Source organism: Aulonocara stuartgranti, assembly GCF_965226115.1.
Source record: "Aulonocara stuartgranti genome assembly, chromosome: 20".
NCBI classification, from domain to species: Eukaryota; Metazoa; Chordata; class Actinopteri; order Cichliformes; family Cichlidae; genus Aulonocara; species Aulonocara stuartgranti.
In genome coordinates, this window is record NC_138956.1 from 19068163 (window position 1) to 19082080 (window position 13918).

Sequence of the window (13918 nt, forward strand, 5' to 3'; positions counted from 1 at the left end):
AAAAAGGACAAGATACATACTGCTGGATTTATTGGACTGTTTACTTAATTCATGCATACCAATGACATCGCGTCACCCCTGTTAGCGACCACCTCAGTGGCTTCAAGCGTAGGCTTAGCCTCTACAGTTACTTTGTTAGGTTTTGTATTGTTGATTGTCATTTATGCTTAGAAATATTTAACCATATATGCTTAGAGGTGTATAATCATTTGTAGATTGAAAGAATGTCTCATCCTAGGAGGTCTGTAACAACTCTGTGTAGCATGAAGAGGGGAGTGCGTTCACTCCTCTCTAGAGTGTTCTGGCATAGATCACACACCTCCTAGGAGAGATCGTATCTTCTCTTTCTGATATATGGTTTAGCAAACACACGTATATCTGTTTAAGTATAAGAGCCTTTTGTTCAGATGGACCCGCTAGACTCTTCACAGGGTCACATCTTGACCTCACCACACACACACACACACACACACACACACACACACAGGCAAAGTACTCTTTGTGTGTATGTAGACGTCATATGTTAATGACCCTATGCATATTCATGTAACCACAATAAAAGGAGTGCTATGGGGGACCTGGCTGAGAGTCTGACGGAGGTCAAGTGGTGGAACGACACTTGGCTCCAGGCAGGTCTCCCTCATGCATGAGTAACATGAAGAACTTTGCCTACTCGTGTCTTGCTTTGCTGTGTAATTATATTGTCCTCAACGTTCCAGCGAATAGGTTCAAGCTACAAACCTATCATTAATTGGTCCTTCGAGAGCTGGAGCCCTGGAATTGGCATTCACCGAGGGGAGGAGGGACACGCTGAAAGACTGACGTCAGCCAGGAAGTTCCTGTGGATTAACTGTCTGTCTTTTCTCCTCGATGAATGACGATCGGCGGGATCCGAGGCTGATATTACACGCTAAGCAACACCAAGTAAGTTTGAAGAGCCCAACTCTATAACCGTGTGGTTGTGCAGTCTCCGCCACTGTGTGAGGCGTTGAGAAGTTCGCTACTTTGTGGAGCAATAAGTGAGTTCCTCGCTACTTTGTGCAGCGAGAGGTGAGTTCTCCGCCACTGTGTGAGGCGTTGAGAGGTTCCTCGCTACTTTGTGCAGCGAGAGGTGAGTTCTCCGCCACTGTGTGAGGCGTTGAGAGGTTCCTCGCTACTTTGTGCAGCGAGAGGTGAGTTCTCCGCCACTTTGGGGGGCGTTGAGAGGTTCCTCGCTACTTTGTGGAGTGAGAGGTTCCTCGCTGCTTTGTGGAGCGAGAGGTGGTTCTCCGCCGCTTTGTGGGGAGTTGAGAAGTTCCGCGGGGTCCAGAATGTGCTGGACAATAGGCCTATTTTGTGTTGTTGTCGTTGTTGTCATCGTTGTTGTTGTTGTTGTTGTGTGAGTGTGTGCGGAGCAGAACACGTGGTCTGTGACACCGACTGTTGTTGTTATCATGGGTTTCTAAGCAACCAAGGGTGAGTCGGAGGGAGACAGACGTTTGTGCAGGACTTTGCTCCTGGCAGCACAAAGTATTTAAATAAAAATGTGAGAGAGCGGCGGCTCAACAGCTGCGCGGGTTCACGCGAGCGCGTTCACGCGGGTTTCACGTGGACCTGAGCCGTGCGGTTAATCGCAGGCTTATAAATGGAAGAGATTCAAATGTTAGAAGTTTTCAGAAAACACACCAGCCTTGGAGAGCGTGTGGAGAAGGCCTGCCACATCAGCAGCACTTGAGATGTGCTGTGGTGAATGGCTTTCCCCCACCCCCTTGCTGACACAAAATGTTTATTCTTTAGCTTGCCCTGATCGACAACAGCCTGTGTGCCAGACCATAGATTTAATTGAGGTGGATAGTTGTTAAAAGTAATCTACATTAAGCTTGTGGTTGCTCAAATTCAGTACAATGACATATGAGGTGAAGTGATATAGGCAAATATTTAAACTAATGAAGTGCATAGAGGCACTTGACCTGTGTGAAAGACTGTTGTCTTATTATGAGCCATTGTTGAGATATAGAGCACACCTGTGAAAACAACTAATATGCTGAACCCTGTATGAAACATCTAAAAGTACATGATGGAGAAGCTGTATTTAATATGAAAGTGTAAGACTTTGCCACTGTGGGCAGGGAATGCAACTACTGTGTGATGTTGCATTGCGGTTTTTTTCTTCTGAGCTGATGAGCAAGCTACACATTATCAGATCAAGAGCTGTCTGAGAACTACTCAAAGAGAGGGAAACAGAGCTCTGATAACTGTGATAACTGGAGTGTGCAGCGTTTCCATGAGCAGTTTTCCTGCACCTTGACTCGTGTGTGTGTAGCATCAGCATCATGTTTTTGTTTATTTGTTTTGTTGGGTTAAAAATGATTAAATAAACTGGTGATCATATTTATGGATCACCATGGTATCATCAGCCATGTGATTTATTTATGCAGATGAAAAAGTGAGTGTGAATGTGTCTGACATCACAGTGTTTCTGTGCGCTGTGTAAAAGTAATTGCCTCTGATTGTGAAGAGCGGTGATTCTGCAGGTCACCAGCTATAGTAAAGAAAAAAAAGAGAGTGAAAAAGAGAAAGAATTTATATTGTAGATGAAAAATAATCATAGGGAGAAGGTTTTGTGTTGATCAGCTAAAAAACAACTACAATTTCATTTTCTGCTTTTAAGAAAGGATTGTTCACAAAAACACACACACAGAGAGAGAGAGATGTGTGTTGATTAAGCAGTGATGATAATAATAAAAATGTCTTAGTTTGTCACTTTCAGGTGAAAAGCAGACCTGAATCAATTTTCCACATGCAGCAGTCGGAAGAAAGTTATAGTTTAACATCATTGGAAACATGCAGGCCAAGTTTCTGGCTGACTTATTTACAGCGCCATGTGTCTCTCAACCTCTCAAGCAAGCAAGCTCTCACTCCTCCCTGAAGACAAGGAATGCAGCTCCAAAGCAATAACATGATAAAGAGACAGCAGCAAGTCCTGAGCAGAGTCCCAGCAAAGCAGCAGCAATGTGGACAAACAGCATCAGAGAAGAAGAGCAAACCCATCATCCTGACTGATCGGATGAATGGCACTGTGTTTACAACAAGCTGAAACTTCACTGTGCATGTGAAGAAAACGTTTGAGGAGAACTGAACAGTTGGAGTTTGACATTTGCCACCTGTGGAGTAAAATGGCAAGAAGAGACAGTGGAACACAGGACAAAGCTGAAGGAGAACTGCCGGCTATTGGACTATTGAAGTGGGAGAGGACAATAGAGTGAGAGTGGTGAGAACACAAATTTTGTTATTAAATGTGGGAAATCAAAATTTGGGTTAGCAAACCTGGGAAAAACAAAACTGACTGGTTAAGTTGGAAAATTGTGAAGGAGTCTGAAACACTGCGAAAATAGAAACATACAAAATCACACAAACAAGCAGAACATGCATTAACCCTACTAACAATTCCAAACACAAAATAACTCATGAAGATTAGACAACATCTTAAGCGTGTGAGTCTGTTTATCATCTTGTCCAAGTCACCTCGTGTGATGCAAAAACCAGTGGACTCATAGCACATTAGTTAAGAAATGATCAAATAATAGTAGAGAAATGTGTAGGAAAGGCAGCTTTAAGAACATGCCCTGCTGGAGATGCAGCTCCACAGACATGCATTAGACCTGCCTAATAACACAAACACACATGCAATGAAAATTAGCTTGTTATCTTTCATCAGTGTTAAAATAGTGTCAATTTAGCAGACACTTGTTATTAAATACTGAATTTATCCAATGCAAAAAATTGACTCTCTAGGTTGCAGGACAACAATTTAAACTTGTGGGAAAAAAGATTCTGGTTTGAGCAACCAGTGATCTGACAATAAATTTAGTTGTTAATATAGTAAATTGGGAGAAGCTTCCTGCTTGATTGATGCAGCACAAGTAATTTACTGTATGAGGGAAATTGTCTTTTGTGATACTATTTTGAACATGCATTTCTGTTGTCCTGTCAACTTAGTGGGTTAATAGCTGATATGCAAATTAGTTGATCGGTTTTAGATTAATGAAAGGTGACTGAATTCTAGCACGAATGAATGGGATGTGTTGGAGTTTGTTGTGTGTTGAGTGGAGACTCTAAAACACTGAGTTTCCTGTTTTGATGTGCGAGTGAATCCTGTATTTAGATACACAACTCTGAATACGTCAGAACAAACTTTTTTTTTGTGAAGTGCATGACACCATGTCACATGTTTTATGATGAAGGGAAAAGGAAAAGTGAATAGATCTGTGGCCTAAATGAGTGAAGAGCACATACCTGGTGATTAAACTCATAGCTAATATGACATTAGGGTTATGTTGTGTGTTGTGCAGCTGATGGTTGGTTTGGAGTGAATTTAGCTGATGATTCTTCTCCTGTTGTGAAGTTGATGAGGAGTTTGTGTCATGACTTAACAAGGCCTTTTTATTTTGATACTTTCACAGTGCACTGAAAGTTTGGTTTGATAATCTCTGTTATTTTTCATTTTTCATTTTTGAACAGGCACTGATTTTGTTTGTCTATTTCTTTTCTTTAAGAAGATCTGCACGTCGGGAATTGAAAGTGCTTTATGACCTGTCAAGAGGGACGTTGCGGGTGGGTTTTTCCACATTAAAATGGGCTCTGGAGAAAGCCACTTATTGGGACAAGTTCCTGTCCAAAAAGGATTCAGCGATGTAATCCGATCTAAAAGTTCTTCTTTTTCTTTTGAAATGACGTCATTTTGCTGGAAGTGGAAACTAAATGCGACGACAAGCTCCACTATCAGCAAAGAAAGAATGAATGAATGAATGAATGGAAATAAAAAACAAACTGACTGACTGGTAAAAGCTGACAGGACTTGACCACGACTCAAGGTTAACCTCCACCTAGACAGGACAAAAGGGTGGATGAATTTATGTGTTTTTTGTTACAGGAGCAGAAAGATGACAGCAACATTCGAGGTTGCATGACGATTTAACCTTTTAAATGCCATTTTCTCTGTCTGTGAATTTACTATGTGTGTGTGTCATTCACTACCTTGTGTTGCTCACAGAGATTACTGTGAGAAAGTGTATACACCTGCGCAGCGCTAACATTTACATTTCTTTTTACAGCAGATGGTTAATCATGTGTTTGATCATGTGATTTATAAGAGGATTAGTTGATGTTTTTCCTACTACAGGATTTCTGGGTTTATATGTGAATGACATTCTTTCCACGGCTAGGGATGGCTAACTTTATGGTGTTTTTATGGCACCTCTGGAATGTGGATGGCCGACGCCTGCCCACCAGGATAATCCATGTGTGTTGCTAATGTTTGTTTTTCTAAAAGTGCATGTGGAGGATTCAGCTGAAGTGGACAAGTGACATGAGAAAACCGAATAAGGGATGCAGTGTTTATGGTATAGTTGAAGATGGGCTATTGAGCTCATAGTGATTGTTGAGTTGAGTGACTTTGCTTAAGAGAAGTCACTGATTACATTAATGTTAACTGAGCACATGGGATGATCCATGTTTGAGGCGAATTATGGTAATAATAGTGATTTAATGATTTGAGAAAACCTGCACATGACACTTGTCTTGCCCGTGCTGAATGCTTATTGTTCTTATGATACAATTTTTTATAAGTGTGAAGTTTGATTTTACTTCCAAATCTTGCTTTCCAGGCCATGATGGTGTGTATGCAGGCTCCTGGGAGAGCCAGGTGTTAAGCAGACTTAATATGCAAAACACACTAAGATTTTCATTGCAGGATTATAGGTCCAGGGTGGTGCTGCTCCTGGGGAGGAGATGCTCTGATGTTGCCTGGGATATGATCTAGCTAACCTTTTTTCTTTAAGATAGGGATCCAGGTTTGATGAGTTGACTCGTGGGAGTGTCCATGAATCAAGAGGTGGGGTCCAGAATTAACATTAAACAATGTTTTTTATTATTGTTGCAGTGATTTGTGTGATTAGCCGTTTATTTACGGGTATTAAACCTATGCAAGTGGTGCATCCATGTTCAGATGAGGCTTTGATGGCCTATAAGTGAAGTTCACTGAACTAAAGAATGTGGTTTGATGATTGTTGACATGCTCTCCAAATAGTTTGTCTTCCTAGCAAGGAAATACAGGTGCAGCAGTAATCTCCTGAGAAATCTTCAGAGGCCCAGTGAGAAGCGCATAGCTGACAGCCCAGGCAGTGGCTGAGGTCAAAGGTCAAGCTGGTTGGGGCCCATCATGAAATCAGACCTTGGAGCCACAGCAAGGACCATGAAACTGCGTTGGAATGAGGGCTGTACCAAGGGGGAGTTCCAGAGGCCAATTCAAGTGCTTCTGACCATTTCAACTGCCTGTAAAATAGCGGAGAGACCCTCCTGGATTTATCAGAGCCATTGCAAAGAGGTCGAGGTCCCAGGAAACCCCAGCACCCTCAAGACAGCACAATAGAGAAATCTCACACTTGGTTGTTTCAGTGGTGAGGGGGGAGTGCTGATTGAGCCCCTGTAGGGTAAGCTCGCACTTCAACCTCCAGCCTCTGATCAACTCTAGGGCAACCAAGTGCGAGGCGTGACGGCTGAATCAGCTGAACCAGGAGGAAGGCAGAGAAGCTGAGTGTTTTGAGACAGGTCCAGCAGGCCCAAAATCAGGACTATGCGTGACGAGAAGGAGTGCCTGAGAGGATCGTCCACAAGATGGGAGCTGAGGCCAGGAGGGAGACTTCAGGAGGATCAGAGATCATCTTCAGCACAGCAGACATCACACAGAGAGCTGTGCTACTGAGCTTCCAGGAGATCAAGAGGAGACTTCCCACAGCAAGATTTAAATAAAATGAAAGATTCAATATTGACGCTGAGGAAGACAATTAAGGTGTACGACGTGCTCTGCCTTAAATCTTCAGCAGCGTTGGGACATGAAAACTCGAGGGATGAGGGGAGCGTGCCAAGCTCCATCGACGACGCAGAGGGAGTCTAAGGATGACATCATGATTCTGTGAAAAGCACAGGAACCAGAAGCTATGGTGGTGATAACAGCAGTTTCCTATGAGGTCTGCAGCATTGGAAATAGCTGAGACCCATGTTGACAAACAACAAAACCAACTGGTATGTTTGAATGTCTATTCTACATACATTTGGACTCTGGTCCTATGGACACTGATGGAAACAACTGGAAGAGACATTCATGACGCCCTGCAGAACTCAAACCACTCTGCAGAGAGACATGTGATTTGCACACCCGGAGGAAGCACCACCAAGCTGAGATGTTTTTGAAAATGTTACTTTTTTATTTTAACTATTAAATTAACAATTTCTTTGTTTGCTCGTAGGATGTAGTTTGCCATTGGATGAGATCAATGAGGAATGGGATAACTGCTAATACATTTATTAAACTGTGTACTTTTTCGGTAATTTAGGGTGATTTGACATATGCTGAATATAAAAATGTTTGCATTGACACTGTCAGACATGAGGTGATCATAACTGGGAGCTTTTCAAGCATAAAGGTCAAAAAGGGGGGAATGTTAGGTTTTGTCTTGTTGATTGTCATTTATGCTTAGAAATATTTAACCATATATGCTTAGAGGTGTATAATCATTTGTAGATTGAAATAATGTCTCATCCTAGGAGGTCTGTAACAACTCTGTGTAGCATGAAGAGGGGAGTGCGTTCACTCCTCTCTAGAGTGTTCTGGCATAGATCACACACCTCCTAGGAGAGATCGTATCTTCTCTTTCTGATATATGGTTTAGCAAACACACGTATATCTGTTTAAGTATAAGAGCCTTTTGTTCAGATGGACCCGCTAGACTCTTCACAGGGTCACATCTTGACCTCACCACACACACACACACACACACACACACACACACACACACACACACACACACACACACACACACACAGGCAAAGTACTCTTTGTGTGTATGTAGACGTCATATGTTAATGACCCTATGCATATTCATGTAACCACAATAAAAGGAGTGGTCTCCCTCATGCATGAGTAACATGAAGAACTTTGCCTACTCGTGTCTTGCTTTGCTGTGTAATTATATTGTCCTCAACGTTCCAGCGAATAGGTTCAAGCTACAAACCTATCAACTTTGTTGAAATAAATGGATTACATGGCGGTCTTTTCCTGTTTCATATGTTAGGCTTTGCTCTCTCTGTTTTTGGTAATTCCACACTGGTGGAATCCCAAACAAAACACGCATTAAGAGGCTCTAATGCCTGTGTGTCAATTTCGCGGTCCATGTCACCCCTACTTGTGGCCCACATGAAGAAATATTGTTTAAAATTATTATTCAAAAAGTTATTTAATATGAAAGTGATATGAGCAGAGTGTTCCAAGCATTGCCCTATACCCGTTATGTGCAAAAATAGGAGAGTTGAAAAGTACGAGTTATCACTGAGCAGAGACGGGAGATGGAAGCATGTAAATATAATAACAACCACTGCAGCCAAAAAGACTTGACTGTACACTGTGTTCGTGTTTTCCTCCGAAACAATAAGCAACCTTTCAATGCCTCTCTCTGTCTCTCGCTAGCAAAGTTGTCCCAGACAAGTGCTAACGAAGAAGCTGTCTTTGTTTTGTAATGAGCTTTTGTAATCTTTCGGCTACAAGGTCGACACGGAATCAAACATATTAGCCAGAGGTCCCTTTACTACGGTTCGGAGCAACAGACCTGTTTTATATACACTCAACAAAAATATAAACGCAACACCTTTGTTACTGCTCCCATTCCCCATGGGATGGACGTAGAGACCTAAAATTCATTCCAGATACACAATATAACCATCCCTCCCAAACAGTGGTCACAAATCAGTCCAAATGTGTGGTAGTGGGCACATCTGCTATATTGAGATAATCCATCCCACCTCACAGATGTGCCACATCAGGATGCTGATCTGACATCATGAGTAGTGCACAGGTGTACCTCAGACTGCCCACAACAAAAGGCCACCCTGGAATGTGCAGTTTTGTCTCACAGCAAAATGCCACAGATGCCACAAGCAATGAGGGAGCATGCAATTGGCATGCTGACAGCAGGAATGTCAACCAGATCTGTCGCCCGTGCATTGAATGTTCATTTCTCAACCATAAGCCGTCTCCACAGGCGTTTCAGAGAATATGGCAGCACATCCAACCGCCTCACAACCGCAGACCTCGTGTAACCACACCAGCCCAGGACCTCCACATCCAGCAGGTTCACCTCCAAGATCGTCTGAGACCAGCCACCCAGACAGCTGCTGGAACAATTGGTTTGCACAACCAAACAATTTCTGCACAAACTGTCAGAAACCGTCTCAGGGACGCTCAACTGCATGCCCATCGTCCTCATCGGGGTCTTGACCTGACTCCAGCTCGTCGCCGTAACAGACTTGTGTGGGCAAATGCTCACATTCGATGGCGTCTGGCACGTTGGAGAGGTGTGCGCTTCACGGATGAATCATGGTTCACATTGTTCAGGGCAGATGGCAGCTGAGAATGTCCCAGTTCTTGCATGGCCAGCATACTCACCGGACATGTCACTCATTGAGCATGTTCGGGATGTGCTTGACCGGCGTATACGACAGCGTGTACCAGTTCCCACGAATATCCAACAACCTCGCACAGCCATTGAAGTGGAGTGGACCAACATTCCACAGGCTACAATTGACAATCTGATAGACTCCATGCGACGATGTGTTGCACTGCATGAGGCAAATGGTGGTCACACCAGATACTGACCGGTTCTGGGTCCCCAGACCCCCAATAGCACAAAAAACTGCACATTCCAGGGTGGCCTTTTGTTGTGGGCAGTCTGAGGTACACCTGTGCACTACTCATGATGTCAGATCAGCATCCTGATGTGGCACACCTGTGAGGTGGGAGGGATTATCTCAATATAGCAGATGTGCCCACTACCACACATTTGGACTGATTTGTGACCACTGTTTGGGAGGGATGGTTATATTGTGTATCTGGAATGAATTTTAGGTCTCTACGTCCATCCCATGGGGAATGGGAGCAGTAACAAAGGTGTTGCGTTTATATTTTTGTTGAGTGTATGTGCTGAATAATTTTCTATACAAGATCACTGCAAAAAATCGCAGCCTTACCTAATGTCCACCCTACTGTTACTCATTTGATATTAAGATTTAAAGATCTAGTTGGTATTGGTATGGTGAGTAACCCTCAGTAATAGTAATAAATCACATAGCAATAGTAGATCCATGTAGTTGTAAAAAGCTTGATAATATATTAAGTAATCCAAAGTATTCAGAATACATTATTCTCATTGAGTAAAGTTACGGAATACACTACACAATACATTTAGAGGCATGTATTTTGTAATCTGTAATAGAATATATTTTAAAAGTAACCTTCCCGACACTTCACATAGGTACATTCCTCCACACGTGCTCAACACAAGTGGAGATAGTTTTGATGTAATAGAGAACATTTGGATAAACAAGGATCAGATATTAGCGTTGCTGATTGAATATCTTAGAAAATGCATTAACATACTAATTAAATTTAGAACACCAAGGTCAGGTAATTTTTCTCCATGTGCAAGTAATATTGATAGGATTACAAACTCCATTAAGTGTTCTAGAGTTAAGAATGAACAGTCATAATTTTCGGGACATGATGCTGTACACATCAGTGGTGGCTTGCTTACCTATCTTGTGGAAGAGTTCAGGAAGGTGCACTTCAACCTTTTCTCTTTGGAACATGTGGTACTCTGCCTGTTCACAAATTGGAGGGATCATGTTGAACTGTCGTGCCACGGAGTATGCCTCCTACAAATAATAGAGGAAAAAGCACCAAACATTTTTATTGGTCCATGATTTTCACCAAGAAACTGACCCTGTTTCAGTAAGTACTGAGTAATCCAATCCATTTAAGTGGAAGCATGTAATGTAGGCACAACCTTGTTTCTCGATTTTTTAAATTAATTAATTAATTAATTTTTAAATTTTTGCAGATGGGACACATATGACTGGGGGACAAGAAAGAAAGAAAGAAAGAAAGAAAGAAAGAAAGAAAGAAAGAAAGAGACAGTGAGAGAAAACATTTAAAAAAAAAAAGGTAAAAATCCCCTGATCACCTGTTGAGAGAAAAGCAAAAACGAAAAAAGAGAAAAAAAAAGCAAAAAAAGAGCAATACAATAAACACAACAACATTGCAAGTACGTAGATAATTGTAAGCAACAGTAAATACTAAATATTGAATGTATTGTGCAGCATGCAAGACCACACAAGCACACAATGTGCTTTGAGGTAGCAGCCAAGGAAGATATAGTTTGTGTCTGTGAGGACCACAGGACACCTGTGTGAACACTTGTATTCAAAAGGTTTCTCCATGTAATGATCTGCTGTGGGAAGCCATAGCCATGTCCCCGGCGCATGAAACAGGCATGGAGGAGATCCAGGCCCAGACATCCAGAGGTTCCCAGAGCATAAAAGCCCAAGAAGGACCATCAGAAGGGCAACGGTGCCACCCTCAGGGAAAGAGCTGAAAGGAGCCTTAGGTGTGGGGTCAGCCAGCAGTCACCATGCAGAAGCCACAGGGAGCTGCAGTGACATGCCTGTGGGCTCTGCCAGCAGCTAGCCATGCCAAAGTGGACCGAGCCCCAGGCCCAGAGGCCCAAGGTCCAAGGGCCCCCCCACCCCCCAGAAGGAGTCAAATGTGATGGACTTACAATTTAAAACACACATAAATGTTGTATTTTACATCTGATTGCCCTAAGGCCTTATGAGGTCCTCCACACTATGCACTTGAGCATATAAAAGTGTTGATCACCTCTTTCATTGAAGTTTGAGTGTTTTAACCCTTTCATGCATAGTAGTCACTATAGTGGACAGCTACTCAAAGGCTGTTTTCTTGTATTTGTGTCAGTGTTAATGGTATGTTTGCACATAAACCACTACACTGGATACTGCTGTGTCACTCCATACTGTGCAACCCACTGGTCATTTAATGTTACTATAGATGCATGAAGTGTTGGGGAGTAACGGAATACATGTACCAGAATGTACTGGAATACAATTTTAAATAAATTTCTTCATTTAGTGACAATCATTTTCAAACCAGTACATTGGATTTCAAATTAGGCTAATTCAAATTCAATTTTAGAATTTGAGTTCAATTTTATATATTATAAGGCAGCACGGTGGCACGGTGGTTAGCACTGTTGCCGCACAGCAAGAAGGTCCTGAGTTCAATTACACCATCAGGCTGGGGTCTTTCTGTGTGGAGTTTGCATGTTCTCCCCGTGTTTGCGTGGGTTCTCTCCGGGTACTCCGGCTTCCTCCCACCGTCCAAAGACATGCAGCTTGTGGGGATAGGTTAATTGATTAATCCAAATTGTCACTAGGTGTGAATGTGCGAGTGAATGTGAGTGTGAATGGTTGTCTGTCCCTGTGTGTTAGCCCTGCGACAGACTGGCGACCTGTCCAGGGTGTACCCCGCCTTTCGCCCTATGACAGCTGGGATAGGCTCCAGCGCCCCCCGCGACCCTGAAAAGGATAAGCGGAAGCGAATGGATGGATGGATGGAGTTCAATTTTATTTTTTCAATTTTATTTGAGTTGAGCAATTGAGATTCAATCTGAGCAATTCAAATTCGAATTTAGCTTACAGTGGTTCCTCACTATTGATGCCTGTCTGAGAAAAGTGTATAAAGTGTGTAGTGAGGGGTTTTACAGCCTTAAAACATCTATAATTATTGTAAAAAATAAAGTTCCAAAGTCACCTCAACAGTCAGTGCAGCGCACACACTACATGCTGCTAAAGGTCGTAAACATGCAATTATTAAACCTAGGCGAAACTGTCCCCAGATATAACATATAGTTATAGTTAGTCAGGCATGTACTAACTATAGCCTTTACACTATGCATTTTGCCCTTGTATTTTATTTGCAGCAGAACTATGGGATATATGTGTACATCCCCATGCACAACTTAATTTTTCTTCCAACAATGCCCTGGGCCAAACAAGGGTTTGCTGGACCAGGATCTGCATCCACCATAGCCTGGTGTATACCCCCTCAGCACCTTAGAGAGACATACAGTGTATCATTAAGAGGGAAGGTGTTGGAGGGCCAGCGACACAGAACACCAGTCCCACTACCTGGGACCTGTGGAGCAACGGCAGAGCGAAGGAGGTTCGTGGCCAATTGCGACTGCTGCCGGTTGTTTGCCTATGCCAGGTGAAAAGCCAGTCCTCTGGCTCCATCCAGCCCTCCCGGAAACGCTAATGATAATCTTTTGCCGTGAGACCTAGGGCAAGGGCAAGCTGAGAGGCGCTGCCTGGGCTTCGTTGGACCTCAGTGGGAGCAACCTCAGTGCCCACTCCTCCTCCAATGGCATGGCTCTGCCATGACCTGAAAGACCTCCTGGTGGCAGTGTCAGCAGGGAACCAGCCCAAGCAATCAGACTCTCTAACACCTTTATCCAGGGTTCAGACTGATCCTGCCACTGTTACAACTGGCGGTAAAACACCACTGCCTGCTCCTGTTGCATGGCCGCCAGCTCACCCACCATATGGGCCAGGACCTCAGCTGGCTGGATCTGTCACAGGTCCATATTACTGGCGGCTTGGGTTGGGACCCACACAGTTTGTTTTATTTGCATTCCCTGCAAAAGCTTTCCAGATGTCCTCATCTGGGTTCACACCATGCACAGATCTCCTCTCCGGTCCCAGCAACATCCTCAAAAGGGGGGGACATGATTGTATGATCGATATCAAGTGTGTGAGTTAGCCTTCCAACACACCCAGAACCCACTGTTCCATCCATCCTCTGCAGCTGAGCCACAAACCACACCCAGCCACACAGAGATGAATTAATACTTTGAATTATAACTGATGATGCTTAGATTAGACTGAATTCCACCTTTATACCAATTGTATACTGTCCGGTATAAAGATAGTGTTAACACTATACTGTCAGTGTAAAGAATGAAAATAGATACGA

At 43.1% G+C, this 13918-nt stretch overlaps 1 protein-coding gene across 2 annotated transcripts in view; it reads right to left on the bottom strand.

Moving 5' to 3' along the window:
- LOC309696401 (voltage-gated potassium channel subunit beta-2-like) overlaps positions 1–13918 on the bottom strand; it is a 248267-nt gene that overhangs the window by 69043 nt on the left and 165306 nt on the right. For both annotated transcript variants that reach the window (XM_082517619.1, XM_082517618.1), the window contains one exon: positions 10623–10743. In XM_082517619.1, coding sequence (XP_082373745.1) covers positions 10623–10743 — 121 coding nt within the window. The remainder of the gene's footprint in view (positions 1–10622; positions 10744–13918) is intronic.